General features: G+C 35.5%; 1 protein-coding gene across 6 annotated transcripts in view; it reads right to left on the bottom strand.

The window, feature by feature from the left end:
- Nucleotides 1-15,939, bottom strand: part of HACE1 (HECT domain and ankyrin repeat containing E3 ubiquitin protein ligase 1) — a 106,596-nt gene that overhangs the window by 22,747 nt on the left and 67,910 nt on the right. For all 6 annotated transcript variants that reach the window (XM_025444459.3, XM_025444456.3, XM_025444457.3 and 3 more), the window contains 5 exons: nucleotides 6,703-6,814; nucleotides 6,516-6,613; nucleotides 6,223-6,310; nucleotides 1,716-1,865; nucleotides 1,004-1,200 (listed from right to left, as the gene is read on the bottom strand). In XM_025444459.3, the coding sequence (XP_025300244.1) occupies nucleotides 1,004-1,200; nucleotides 1,716-1,865; nucleotides 6,223-6,310; nucleotides 6,516-6,613; nucleotides 6,703-6,814 (645 nt within the window). The remainder of the gene's footprint in view (nucleotides 1-1,003; nucleotides 1,201-1,715; nucleotides 1,866-6,222; nucleotides 6,311-6,515; nucleotides 6,614-6,702; nucleotides 6,815-15,939) is intronic.

The raw sequence follows: 15,939 nt of genomic DNA on the forward strand, positions 1-15,939 counted from the left end.
AACTTTTAAAGAAAGAAGAAAATATTATTTAAATGTAAATTGTTCAGTTTCTGGTAATTCAGCCATTTTCAAAACTGACACCAGAGTTTTGTTTTATTATTTTTTAAGATTTTTAAACAAATTGACAGATACAAAATTAAATTTAAAAGAGCATTATGTTTCAAATGTGGAACTGATATACATTCTTCTGCCTACAACATTTGTATTTATTTAATGTACTCCTTTTTAAACAAAGGTATTTTCATCTATTCGGATGAAAATTTTCCCTGTATAATTCCCAAAGCCTTTCCATAAAATTTAGGAATAAATGACTCCCCCATGTGGAGATCAGCTTACACAGATTTTCTCGTTCTAACAAGTTTGGCAACTCATTTAAGCTTCAATATGCTTACAGATTTTGAAGTTGAGCTCCAAATGGGACATTATAACTTTATACCTATAGAGTCAAGGAAGTAAAAAGCTAGGCCTAAAGTAACAAAAAAGTTCAGGAAAGAAACAGATGTTAAAAAATAACAAAATCTCTAAAAAACATGGTTTGAAATTTTTATTTGTAAATTGAATATGTTAACAATCTTAAAGCAAGCAATCAATTTAAGATGCAGGTATTTTTCTAAAGATTTTTTATTTAAAAAATTAATTAGGTTGCTTATTGAGTAAGCATTAAATGTTTAAACATCAAGAATGTGATGATCTTGATGTAAACTTCTATCTCTAATCAATTTTTTCAAAAAAGAGATGCCCAATTTACATATCCACTGAATTGTGCTCTAAGGCTGTTTCAGGAACTGCCTAAGCTATCTAACACAATAGTAAAATGATCCTTCCTAACTCAAAGTTTGATATTTGATGATTTAGTTAATTTAAATATTTTATCTATTATAAAATGTTATGAAACTCTTTTAACAGCAAAGTTTTTCTAGCTAGTGTCAGTAGGCTAGAGTAGTCAGCAAACTATCAGGGCCAAGTTACAAACAATGGCTAAGATAAATATTTGAATACTCACTTTGTTATTTTGTGTCACAAGAATACTTCCACCCCCAGGTTTCAAAGGCACCTCTTCCATTGCTCCAAACACATCAGTTTCAACAGAAAAGGTTAGTTCTAGACCCAGATCACTAATGTCATTATCTAAAATCCACTGCAAATTTTTGGCATATTCTGGATCAATGGATGCCACATCTTGGTAATTTACAGGGATACCTAAAAATGCAAACATAGAGCAGTTAGAGTCTAAATGCTTCTGCCTTTCCTTGTTTAATGGTAAAATACTGCCCTCTACAGATATTCCATAAAACTGCAAAATATAATCCAATTCACAGCATGATTTAAAATGGAGGCTAATTACTGGATTTGGAAGTCTGTTAACTTTAAGTTTGTGGGTTTTTCCACATTTTTATAATATAATCTTTCTTTGAAATCACTACACAGGAAAATTATCAGATCCTTCAAAAAGTGCCAATTCTCTTAAGTGTATTCATACTAAAATGCATCCTCAGCATAAACATATATACACTAAAATGATCAACAATTTTTTCAGCAAAAAAAGATTTTTTTACTCCCCCAGGCTCCCAAATGCCTTACATATACAGATAGCTTCCAAGTGAAATAAAAATTACCTCATCCAAAACACCACCACTTATCTACTTAGTTTTTCCTTAAGATTCTAAGAAAAACATTTTAAATAAATGCCTATGGAAATAACAGTAGAGCCATACCAAGAATGTGCTTATAGAACGATCTTGTGAAGTAAATGTTGACCAGCTGCCTGTGGTTCAAAGCTAATCCCAAGATCTGTCCAGCAAACCGGAAATAGTTCAAGTGATCAGGATTTACATAGGAATTACTATTAGGCTGAAAAGTTGTTCCTATTAAAATAAATATGAAATAAATATGAAATAATTTATTCCAAGTGATCAGGATTTACATAGGAATTGCTATTAGGCTGAAAAGTTGTTCCTATTAAAATAAATATGAAATAAATATGAAATAATTTATTTCTAGGAATCCAGATGTAGAAGAAAGATCATTTTCAGTGCTGATAAATCAGTTCATATACAACTTCAGTAAAACCAGGGTTACATTATGTATAAACTTCCACCAGAATGTTCTTTGTGGAATATATGACAATGGAATTGTCAGAAGATAATCATTAATTCACACATACTTATCAGAGTAAATCTTTGCAGAGAAAATTTTAGAATACTTTTAACTGAAAGTAGTTGGAAGATGTGTCAGAGAGATCCTGGAAATAATATACTAAAAGATAACATACCTAACACATTTTCCTCAGCAGTATAGAAATACTAGGCTGTGAATTAGGGCAGGCATAGTTTCATTCATCTATACACACCCAGTGCAGTAGACTTTCACACTTTTTGCTCCTTATGGAATAGAGCACTAAAAAAGAATAACTAAAAATTGTAAACTACAACTGTTCTTAAGTGATGAACTCAATGCCTTTTACCAATCACCTAAATCCACAAGTCAACTGATTATTCCTCGCAACAAATAATCAACTTTTTTTTTTTTTAAAGATTTTACTTATTTGAGAGAGGGTGAGAGAGCATGTGCAAGTCGGGGGAGGACAGAGGGAAAGGGAAAGAGAAAATCTCTAGCAGACTCTCCAGTGAGCCCAGAGGCCGACTTGGGCTTGATCTCACAACCCTGAGATCATGACCTGAGCCGAAACTGAGAGTTGGACACTTGAGCAACTGAGCCACCCACTGGCAAAGGCAAGAGTTACCAATTACTGTCAAAACCTAGTATGATTCCACTTATATGGAAAAAGGTCTGGAAATAGATAGTGGTGATGGTTACACAACACTGCCAACATACTTAATGCTAGTGAATTTAAAATAGTAGATTTTATGTTCTATATTTTATGATGATGCAAACTAAAGTCTAAAAACAATCTAGTGCAGTGGAAAATCTAATACCAAGACCTCAACTTTAAAGAACTCTTTTTGTATTTTTCTGTAATGATCACTAACTGTGAACACAACTCTCATACATTCAACAAATATTTATTGAGCTTTTGCTATTTACTACTGTTCTAGGCACTTAGACCCAACAAAAGAATAACTGCTTAATCTAATGAAATAGTATCCAAAAATAACATAAAATAAAGGAAAAGTGGAAAGTTTTGGAAAGTGAGATGTTTGGTCATTTGGTATATTATTTTGACAATAATTACTTTGTGCGTTGCTGATCTTTGACTTTTCACTACTGGCACAAGAACTACATTGCTGAGATCAGTTTACTTAGATCGAAGGTAAAAACTTAGAAGCTTAAGGTTGATTGACTTAAAAGGGCCACATGAAGCTAGTCATTCACTGTCAAGCACCTTTTAAGAATCATTCCCAGTCATGCGAAAGACTGGGTATGAAAAGTCAAAGAAAAGTTTTGTTAGATGAAAAAAAGACTTCAAGGACAAACATAACTATAATGCCAAAAATATAGTAATATAAGAATAGTCACAAATATTTTTGAATGCTAAGGGTATTAAAAATAGTGAATGCTAAGGCTATCGATGAATCGATCAGCAAAGATCTTTGATAACTCAACCTTGTCCCCTAGGTCTGTGATTCCTTTGCTAAGTACTTTCTTGGAAATCTATGTTATTAAAAAGAACAGATAAGGAGAAGGAGAAATGAAAAAAAATAAAGAAGGAAACAAATGGGGGAAAAATCTATTTTTTTCCTGCAGTAATAGTTTAAAACTATTCAGGAAAGAAGTAATAGGTTTTTAACTTGAAAACCACTTAAAACAGAACACAAAGTTTGGGTTCTGTTTTAAGTTCAAAATAAATGTAACTATGACACAGCTATTTTCATTACCTCAGAAAAATCCCAGTGAACAAGAAAATATCATTTTCCATACAATAATAGCCTCTAATAATTATTTCTGCTTTTTATGTGCCAGGCACTAGACTAAGCACTTTTTACATAACAGCTAATTGATTTGTCTCTCACCACATTACAAAACATTCATTATCACCATTTTCAAATGGAAAAAATTGAGATCCTGAAAGGTTACATTTACTGGCCCAAGATAACAAGAGGAGCAGAGCAGGACTCACACCCAGGGACAAAGGCTGAGATGCTACAGTAAGCATCTTAATTTAATTAGAAAGCAAGTTTTAAAGAAATTATTATAGACATGAGGACTATCCAAACATTTCCCACATTCTGGAATTTTTAATTGAAAATTGTAATGTAAGTCCCTTCATGTCAACTAAACTTAAGAACAAGGAACCATTTCACTGAGATTTTAATTTATGAATACTGTGACCCCAAAGAGAAGACTTACATGGCTTACAAAAAAGGACAAATCACAATCTTTATGATCTCTATGCTTCAATAAATGCTCTGCTAATACAGTCATAGTAAGAGAAATTACCTTGACTGAAGATTCCACACCAAATCTGTTTTTTTTTTTCAGGTATGAAACTAAACAGACAGACTCAGAATAAGGGACTATAAAGAAATGAAATAAATCTAAAATATAATGCTCTAATGCTAAATCTTTTTTCAAAGATCAGGCCTAACTAAATGCAGCACCTCCTCAAACTTGTCATAAAAACAACCAAGACACCAAATTTACCTCAGCGCAAATAATCAGAAGTTACAGAATTAAAGCAGATAGTCACATATTCCTCAATACCTTCAAACAGACCATGTGTGTCTGAGGAGCCCAGCACACAGGTGAATACCTGTTCCCTACTATCACTGCAGCCCACCACCACCTTACCACTCCTAAAGTCATCTTTCTTAGTGGAGTTTTGCCTGCTGGTTTGGTTAGAGACGAGAAGGTACAATTAATGATGCATTCTCTCCATATATATATATATATATATATAAACAACAAAACAACTTAAACATTACGAAAGAAATGATTTTCAGGAAATAAAAGCAACTGTGTAAAGCATTTAAAACTGAAATCCCAAATCAATCAATCAATCAATCAATCTGAAATCCCTTCTTCACTTGTATGTCTTTCTCAAGTTAGAGAATTGTCAAGTATTCCTCATATAGATGAGGTGGTAACCACTTCCATTTAGCCTACAATATCAAATTAGAATTATGCAAGTCAGAAGCACTATTTCAATAAACAGTTAATCTGTATTATAAAATAAGAAGAGCTTTTTTTAATTGGCCAGGTTTCAATCTTTTAAAAGGACTGAAAACTAAGTTACTATACATAAGTAGATTATAAGTTAAAATTTAATACCATGATTTCTAGACTTTGTTTTTTATGACCAATTAAATTTTAAGATTTGGCAATAGGAGAAGGACAAACATTATATGGTTTCATTCATTCGGAGAATATAAAAAATAGTGAAAGGGATTAAAAGGGGAAGGAGAGAAAATGAGTGGGAAGTATCAGAGAGGGTGACAGGATATGAGAGACTCCTAACTCTGGGAAACGAACAAGGGGTGGTGGAAAGGGAGGTGAGCAGGGGGACGGGGTGACTGGGTGACGGACACTGACGGGGTGGAGGGGCACTTGACAGGATGAGCACTGGGTGTTATATGTTGGCGAATTGAACTCCAAAAAAATATATATACAAAAAAAAATTTTAAGACTTGGAAACTCAAATAGGGTTAGCAAATTTGAATTTTTCCAAATTAATATTTAAGTCCATCTACTAGCACTATTTCAGAAAAGGAGATTTTAACTCAAAAAAGTAGTTTAAGGACAATCCTTAAATTGGATAATTTAGTTTTACTTTATAAAGAACTGATGAAAGCTTCCTTGGAGCCAGAACTGGTCCTTGAGATAAATATTTGAGAACCAACTATTTAAGAGAACAGAATGCTAGACTGAGGAGCCCCTGGGGTGGCTCAGTCAGTAAAATGTCTGCCTTCGGTAGGTCATGATGATACCAGGGTTCTGGGATTGAGCCCCGTATCAAACTCCTGCTGAGCAGGGAGTCCGCTTCACCCTCTCCCTCTACATCTGTGTTCTCACTCTCTCAAATAATAAATAAAATATTTTTTTAAAAAAAGAATGCTAGACTGAATCAGGTTCCACTCATGATCCTACTGCTCATTAACTATGTTAATGTAGATAAAAACTCTGAATTTCAATGTTCTTTTCTATGATATGGGAATACTCCACACCTAGCTCATAGAATTACTATGGGAATCAAAGGATAAAGTGCACTGAAGTAGTTTGAGAATGAGAAGCCACAGAAAAAGTCATGTAGACTGTACAACTTACCATCAGCTGACTGGGTGAACAATGCATAATCAGGATTCACTATCTCATTAGACAGAATATCAAACCACTCACGCACAACACCTTGGCCCTGAGTTCAAGAAAACAAAATTAAGTATCAACAAAATATATTATGGGGAAATCTTTTTCTGAATAATAAATTAAAATCATTTCTAATTTCTTCCCTTTTCAATTATGTACTAAACTTTATTCAAGTGCGCGTTTCAATCTTTTATATATAAAATATTTTATATCTTTTATATCTTTTATATAACAGCACTTATTTTTATACCTACCATGCCTTCTTCTCCATGGAACCGTACAGCAATTCCTTGCTTTAGCTTTGCACAGTTTGCTTTTGACACAACTTCACAGCTACTCCTAAAAATAGAATCTAAATATGTAGCATTGGTTAATTTTATATATTAGAACTTCAAAGAACTAATATTTTGTGCCTCACACACATCAGTTTATTAAACATACCTCTGTGAACAAGCAGGATATCATTTTCATTCACTGGCCTGTGCACCATGTCAGAATCTGGTTGTCCTGAGTGCAAATGTTCATAGAACCACTCACAGCGATCTTTAAATGGCTACCCCAACAAATGACAGTAAAATATGTTAGCAATATTTCAGTTACTATCAGATTATGTAATGAGCCTACTAATGCCCTTTCTACAAATAATCATTCTTAGACCTTTATTTGTAATAAATAGTTCTAGATAATGTTCTGACATTTCAAAACCTATTCACAAAAAGGCAAATCTTAGCTGAAATACTTTGATCACAAAGAGTATTTTTTAAATAACCAACATTTTTAATAGAAAAGACTTGATAAATTGGGTTATATCTAAAAACTTAATATCAGATATGTAATTGATGGCATTACTCCCAATTTCCTTTAAGCCCAACAATGCTTTTAGGAATGAATTTCCAAATCCAGAAAAATTACATTGCATGTTACACTTAATTCTTCATGAAAATAATCTTCTACCTTTATTCTTTTTTTTTTTTTGATAGAGAAAGAGTGCGTGCTCAGCCTGGGGGAGGGGTAGAGGGAGGAGAGGAAATCTCAAGCAGAATCTGCACTGAGCCTGGAGCCCGACACAGGCTTTGGTCCCAGGGCTGTGAGATCATGACCTGAGCTGAAATCAACAGTCAGATGCTTAATCGACTCAGCCACCCTGGTGCCCCTATCTAACTTTACTCTTATTTCTATTCTTTGAATATGGACTGTAAACCTTGACTATTGGGATATTTTTTCTTATTTAACATAGGTGCCTGACCTTGATTGCCAAGGCAACCACTTCAAAGAGGCATCTACTCCAAAGATGGCTATCTCAAATAAATAGAACGCCAGCCACATAACTTGATAAAGAACCAGGCCATTTTCCCACATGGAGGCTCCTCTGTTTTAGAAATCTTGGTTGATTTCTATAACTAACCATTTGGCCCACCTGTTTTTCCCCTTCCCGTGCTTGAAATTCCCACCTGTATGTTTTAGATTCAATAGTGAGTCTGTGAAACCCTAGGCGCCCACCTCAACCACAGTAAAAGCAGAACCTCAGGCCCATGTGTGTTATCATGCTTGCACATATGCACACACTCTCCCATTCCCCCAACTCCACCATGTGTGCTGTGTAATATCCAGATCCCATAAGTAATAAACCTTTATATATTTTTTTTCAGTTTCCTGATGGTTAATGTTAAAGGGCATTTTGCAACCATAATAAGAACCACAAGGGCTGGTCTAGGCACAAGCTGAGGCTTGTTATCGACAGGCTGAGACCAATATACAACCATTGGCATAGTTCGCAGGACTGCGTGATTGCCCTTAAAATTAACCAACAGGACTGTTTTTACCTACAATTTGCCTATTAATTGCCAAACTCATCATCTGAGAAAGAAGCAGCTTTAGCTGGGGTCTGTTGTGCTGCTAGGTGCTTTCACACATCGCCTGTGTTGTGTGTTGCCTGAAGTATCCAACCTAAAAGGTCACAGCTGCCGTAATGATGCAAGAATATCCCCAGAGCAGCATGATTAAAGCCATATGGTCTAATGAGATGATCAGACTACTAATTATAAAGGTCTTAATTGACAATATGTATAAGGGTCCTCCAAAGCCAAGGATATTGAGGGAGGGTGGATTAGACTGCAAGGCTACTGTCACTGCCCAAGGAAGGTTCTGGGCCAAAGGTAGATAGAAATGATTCCCTTAGCTAAGGAGGAAGTGGAGATTTCCACTTGCAACCACTGAGTCAAATGGGTTGTGCCCAAATAGATGTCCTAACTCAGAAGAGAGAAACAGCCTTGCAAATGGAAGCCAAGAGCACCACAGGGGTAACATACAACAGAGGCCTACAGCCTCTGTGCCACCACTTCACTCACCACCATTGCTACTTGTCCCCTGACCCAATAGGATACTATGGATTCAATCCCAAGTGTGGTACTGCTAAAAAATTAATGGACAAATATAAATGTCCTAAAGAATCAAAGAACCCTGAGGAGGCACACCAGCTCCTTGATAAATACAAAACCCCGTGGACGCTTCCTAGGTATTACTCAATTATGCACACCAAAATGCCAAGACTCTGGTTTATGCTCCAGAGGCCTACAGACTTTTCCCAAAGACCCTGTGCATATCATGCTACCGAAGGCAGACTCCAACTCCGAAGAGGTTTCTTGAGACACCCTGAAAAGGAAAGTGCCACCTACAAAGAGCACCTACCTGACAGTGATGTCATCCAAAATTTCCTGGTTAACTAGTTTTCCAGTAAGATTAAGGTAACAGGATAAAAACAAGAAGTAGAAATTGAGATCAAAAGCTATATCTTAACTGATATAAATTCAAACCTTTCTTAAATATTTTATGCAGCATGAAAGAGAAAGGAGAACTAATTGATTATTGCAGGTTTTCCTGTTTGTTTGGAACAGGCTCTGAACTGTTGTTACTCGCAGCGGCTAAAATGCACCAACTGGGTGGTATCTCTGAAGACTCTAAAACCCATAGCTTTCTTTAAGATCCATCTGGGCTATAATGCTCATTCCTTCTGAGAGAGTACAGATTCTGAGCCCTCTCAGCTTTCTGCTGAACAGGGCATAACTATAAACATGTTTCATGAGGTTTCCCTGCTATCAAGGGAAGAGCAGACAGGGTAGGGTTATCAAGGCCTCTCTTGAAAAAGAAGAGGGAAATAGGAAGACAAAGGCCCCTAGAGCCATTGATGTTCATATTCTAGCCCTCCCTCTTCTCACTTGGACATGTGCTGTCTGGCACTGTACCCATCCTTCCATCACAGTGATCACTGCTAAGGCTTCCAGAAGCGGCCCATCTCCTACTACACAAAATTCCCATGGTCCAACTGGTTCATCATTTCTATGACCACAGTGATCCAGATGACCCCTTCTTCATTTCCAACCCGAAGAAACCCCATTTGACCTTGAGTCTAGAGGATTATTTCACAAGGCACTCCCCCTAAATACAGGGTTGCACTACTACATTTTATTTTGACATCAGAAACCATCAAAAAAGCACTAGAACTCCTAGAAGAAAACTTATATTCTTTCTCTATCCCTTGAAGATGTAAATACAATGACTTTGAAAAGTAAACACCCTAGGAGGTAACTAAAACTCTGCCCAGAGTTGCCAGAGACTGAAGGGAAAAAAGAGGGGAAAGCCTTTTAAAATACAAAATGCTATAAAAGCTCTTTTGCCCAAACTCTAGTCCCAGCCTCCTTAAGATTATTTGTTAAGGATAAATACAAACCTTAAAAGTCTCCACAAATACTAGTACAAAGCTTTAGCCACTGGAGCAGGCAACCTTAACTTATTCTGTCTGCCAATTTGGATTCAGCTGTTATTTATATGACAGTGAGTTTTATACTGTTGTACCTGATTCATGACTAGAATGCTGGAATTGATGCTGCAGGTCTCTGCGTCTGCCTGTATGTTTATGTGTATCTATGCATATGTTATATGTATATGATTTTTTTCTTCTCTCAACTTCTAGATGGTACTGCCAAAATTAATTTGCAAAAGAACTCTATTTAATTAGCTTAAAAATAAGCACTTATGAATTAAGTCTTCCTAAAACTCTGTAATACTGAAACTAACCCAAATATTTCAAGTTCACATGATCTGGGATAATCTTTGGGAAGTAAAAGCTAGTTTAAATTTGGTTTAATTAGGGATCCCTGGGTGGCGCAGTGGTTTGGCGCCTGCCTTTGGCCCAGGGCGCGATCCTGGAGACCCGGGATCGAATCCCACATCGGGCTCCCGGTGCATGGAGCCTGCTTCTCCCTCTGCCTATGTCTCTGCCTCTCTCTCTCTCTCTCTGTGACTATCATAAATAAATAAAAATTTAAAAAAAAAATAAATAAATAAATTTGGTTTAATTATGGGATGCCTGGGTGGCTCAGTGGTTGAGCGTCTGCCTTTGGCCCAGGGCGTGATCCTGGAGTCCCCAGGATCGAGTCCCACATTGGGCTCCCTGCATGGAGCCTGCTTCTCCCTCTGCCTGTATCTCTGCCTCTCTCTGTGTGTGTCTCTCATGAATAAATAAATAAAATCTAAAAAAAAAAAAAAAAATGTGGCTTAATTTTTTAAAAAGTATGTCTTCAGATATACACATATTTAATAAAATGCAGATTATATATTAACCTATATATAATATATAATTAACATAATTATATCATGCACATATATGTACTGTATGTTAAACATAGAGATCATATAAATATAATGGGAAATATGTTAAATAAAATGCAGATAAAAATGTATTGTACCTGGATTTACTAGTCAAATAAATTCATGTTATCTCTATTACAAAATCTGTCAGCAAGTAAAGTAGCTGGGCATGATGCTACCTAATGAAGATTTTCATGGACAGTCTAAACATAATTGGTGTGATCAAGTAATTTAGATAAATGTTAAATGGTATAAGAGTTTCTAGATGAACTTTTCAGCAATAATTATGTGTTATGTCCAGCTAAAACTAGTTTCTAAAATTTTTGTTAACTTTCACCCCTAGAATTTTGCTGAATAAGGGAATTCATTGAATGTCTAAATCATTTCCAAATAAAATACTGAAACATTCATTGCAAAACAAGTCGAAGTTTACCTACTTTTGACCTCTTATCACAGAGGAAACTGAAGATATTTGGGTCTGTTAGTAAGCATGTCTTGTGACACTGAAAAGTTGTACCATGGGGAAATATATATTGATAGAAATTATGAAATATAAACACATAAATTTGCCAACCTAAAGAATGCTGGTATAACAATTCACAAATTTTGCTTTTTACTTTTTATCAGAAATTAAGGTTTCTGAGGGCTAAGAGTTCTAATTAATCTATGTAATTACAACTACTAGAAATAATATGGGAAACATCTCTCTGCATGCAAGGAAGGTAGGACATATCTTTAGTTATGAGAAGGTATGAGGTATGAAGATGTATATTTATTAAGGGAAAAGAAAGGAAATTTGTCTGAAGTAAAACTGGTTATTTCAGAATGGCAAAGAGGAAAATAAAGGATAAAATGGTACAGAAAGTAGAGAAGAAAGAATGAATTTTACCTTGTGGTTGACTTGACTAAAATCGAATTGTTGTTTACAAGGGTTTGTTTGTTTTTATAAGCTTTAATATCAATACTATGCTTATATAATTTTCTTTCATGTGTTAAAAGGACAAAGTTTTCTTGGGAGTACTGGTCAGTTCTTGATAACAGATTATGAAAGCTTTTGCCTTACCTTTTAAGTAATCTAGCTAGAAAGCAAAGATTCTGTGTTTTATCAAAATAATTAACCTGTACTTCATGCTGTTTTGATCAGGTCTTTGATTACTTAAGCAAACAGCATCTTCTCAATATTAAAGTAGTTGAATTTTGCTCCAAACTATGTAATCTTCTGTATATACCTTTAAAAATCTTTTGTCATTTTGGGTAAGTAGATAATTATTGTTTCATAATTATCTGTGATCCTATTTAGTCAAATGTCCAAAACCTTTTGATGTTTTTGACTAAATTCCCAAAATCAAATTCTAACTAATGTATTTCTGACCTGGAAATAACTCTGGAATTTTCTACAGAACCCCTGGAACATCTCAAAAGATCTGCTCACTCTCTTTATAAAAAGATAAACAGTGAATTTAGCTTATTTGGTATGATAACTACATAAGAAGCACTGTCAAATAAGAAATAATGCTGAACCTTCCTTTTGGATATCCTTGTATGAATGGATATATGCTATCAATATAAGTATTCAAGAAATTCTACTGAATTCCTAAAAATCTGATACAAAATGTTTTCAGCCATCACTCCAGTTATCATCTTACAATGTGTGTCACAGAAATAGCCAAATTTCCTTATTAGTTGTGTTATAATTAACTCTCATCAGATCTTTAAACATGGGCATTTTCAAGTGTTTTATCTTTATCATATTTAAGTCTTTTAGTTTTTTTATCCTTTACAGACAGTTACTGTTTCACTCTGATGCTTTTGCACAAGTGCTTCTTCATCTTCAAGAAGATTCCTGGAAAGAACACTGACAAACCCAGGTTTCTGATAACTTTCAGATCATATCACTGAACTGGGTAAGAAAGGAAAGAACTCTAAGGAAAAACTAGATTCATAAAACTGCTAACAAAAGATCAAGATGAAGAATCACTGGGACTGAATGAACTGATGAGAATGATTATAATTTTTTATGAGCCTTCTTTGAAACACTGTTGGTTCTTTAATCTTCTGTTTTCCAAACTTAAGGAAACTTTTTCTCTTAAGCTACTTACAGCAATTTGGAAGAATGCCTTTGTGAACAAAGATGAAACAATCACTGTTACCTTCCATCTGATCCTTCCAGAATTTGGAAACTCTCACGGTGAGTATTCTTAAATTTTCACAGTAGCATAGTTATTAACATAATCTGTTCTTGTATCACGACACAACTGGAAACAATGGTTATACTATCAAAGGCTTTGAATGGGGCAGCCCGGGTGGCTCAGCGGTTTAGAACCGACTTCAGTCTAGGGTGTGATCCTGGGGTCCCAGGACTGAGTCCCACGTCAGGTTCCTTGCATGGAGCCTGCTTCTCCCTCTGCCTGTCTCTGCTTCTCTCTCTCTCTGTCTCATGAATAAATAAAATCTTAAAAAAAAAAAAGGCTTTGAACGGAATGTCATATTTGAGAGAGATATGCATATATTCAGATATGACCAAACAGCTTTAAAAAAGTAAGGCTGACTTTATGGAACCAATTAAGCCCCTTGGGAAAATAAGTTTTACCTTACTTATAGGGTTCCCAGCAGCCTTACCAGATGAGTGAGGAAAGTCACTTCCTGGCAGGCCTGGGAACATCAGAATATTTTAAGAACCTCAAAAAATGAGGAATTCACCCAAATCTATTGGTATTATAGGTGAAGTCTGACATCAAGTCCTTAGCTTGGCTTCCCAGCCTTGAGTAGCTTTTAAAAATTCAATCTGAGACTCCTTATGAAAAAATCCACCAGAGCTGACTTACTACATGATCAATCGCTATTCATGCTGCACTTTCGTAAATAAGCAGGCCAGGTTTAAAGAGACTGGGCTTTCTTAACAAACCCTTTAGCCTTATTTTCCTCATCTCTGATAGAAATGAGGGTGACTACAGAGAGTAAAAATTATGTTTCAGTAATACACCTTTGTGAATATCAGATTTTAGTGCTTTTAATTGTCCTTGAGGTTTTGTTTTTCACCTGTAAACTGAACCAGATCATGAACTCTTCTAGTATCTTCCAGTATTTGGCTACAACTCTCCAAACTGACACTTCCTATTTTTCTCCCACCCTTCTGACTTGGAATCACAGAGAAATTAAAATTGTCTTTTTCCCAAAGCCATGAGAGCTAGAATGGAATAACCTGATATAAAATTCAGAAAAATCATTACAATACTTCATATATAGACAATACTTGCACGTGTTGCTGTGTGGACAATAGTGAGTTTATCTCAACACTTGATGGCATCATCAGAAAATCCAAACTGCAAAGATGCTTTGAGCCTAACATCTAGAAATCCTGCCTCCAGGATTCAGATTTGGTTTATAATTTGCTCCAACCATTAGCCTTTATTTTTCCTTTGTTTCCATAAAAATGCCTTTTATTAAATACCTGATTTCTTATAAATACAAGCCTAATTTTGGGAATCCACTTGCATGACCATCTCCTGAAATGAGATACAACTTTTTAATTAACTGATCTATTGTCATGGCTGGACCTTTCCAGTTTGAGACAATGGCTACAGACTGGATTTCAGACTACTGCCTGCATAATTATTAAGTTTTGCAATTATAATTATATTTAGATGTGTATGTTGTGGGTTACAAAATGCCCTGCAACAGACTTTGGCATATCAGTTACCCAGGCACTTAAGGTCCTCACTATTGAGTCCAATGCCTCATAGTCTGTAAACACTGACAGTTGTTTGGGTTTATTTCCTTTTCATAATGCAAGTGACTGACTTAAACTTTGATTGCTGTGGCAGCCGCTCCAAAGATGGGCTATCATGAGGAGGGGGTGCCAGCTACAAAACTAGATTAAGAGTGCCAGACTACCTCAACATACTGAGGTTCCTCTGTTTTATAGATCTAGGTTAATTTTAGTCATTAACCATTTGGGGAATTTGTTTTTTCTCTTCCCATGCTTTAAATTCCTGCTCTTATGTTTTAAATTCACCAATAAAGAGTGAGCCCTCAAAACCCTAGCTCCTAACTCAACCCCAGGCTCAGGAGTGCTCTTTCTCTCTACCTGTGACCTCACAGCATGGCCCTAGGTATGCTGAGTAATTCCAGGTTCTGTAAGTAATAAACCTTTATATTTTCAAAGTCTTCATGGTTATTGTTGAAGGGTATCACTCAGAACCACAAGGGCAGATGTAGCCATGACACCGGTTACTGGTAAGATGAGACTGACACACAACAGAAGACATACAGCAACTAGAAAAGAACTATTACCCTTTTTCTTCCCTTCCTCCACCCTAAAAACTGAATAATAAGATCTCTTGCAGTAAAGAAGTCTCTACATTTATGTCAGATAAGCAAACTTGCAAGTGACTTGTAGTTTTTATGATTAATCAGGAAGTATTACATACCTAATGCAGGTAACATAACAGCTTTAAAAATCTCAACTTCATTGTGAAAAATTATTTAATACACCTTAACTTCTTAATACAGTTAAAGAGATAAGGCCAACATAGGACAAACAATATGTATATAATATCACGTTCTAAATGGTGAAGTACAGACTTCCACTATCATGGTATAGTGCACTAAGAATGTAGAGACTATGCAGATGAGGAAAGTACAAAACTTTCATGAAGTCACAGTTTGAGCCAGGACATAAAGCTGGGTAAGATGTGCTCAAGCAGGGAGAAGAGACACACCAGGCTAAGGGAGTCCAAAAAAAAAAACAAAAACAAAAACAAAAAAGGCACACACACACACACACACACACACACACACACACACAAAGGCACAGAAAGAACAACTGTACGTCTCCCTAGAAGATGCAGTTAAGGTAATTGCCATAACCAGAGTCCTATCCCTACACATAATGAAGGAAATAAGTTTGTATAAGTACACTTAAGGACATAATTATGGATCCTTAGAATCAAGTGAAGAATACAGGGACCATTGTGGGTATTTGGTCAGAGGGATATAACATGATAAATGTGGTCATTAAAATGAGAGTAG

This window comes from Canis lupus, chromosome 12 (assembly GCF_003254725.2).
Source record: "Canis lupus dingo isolate Sandy chromosome 12, ASM325472v2, whole genome shotgun sequence".
Taxonomy (NCBI): Eukaryota; Metazoa; Chordata; class Mammalia; order Carnivora; family Canidae; genus Canis; species Canis lupus.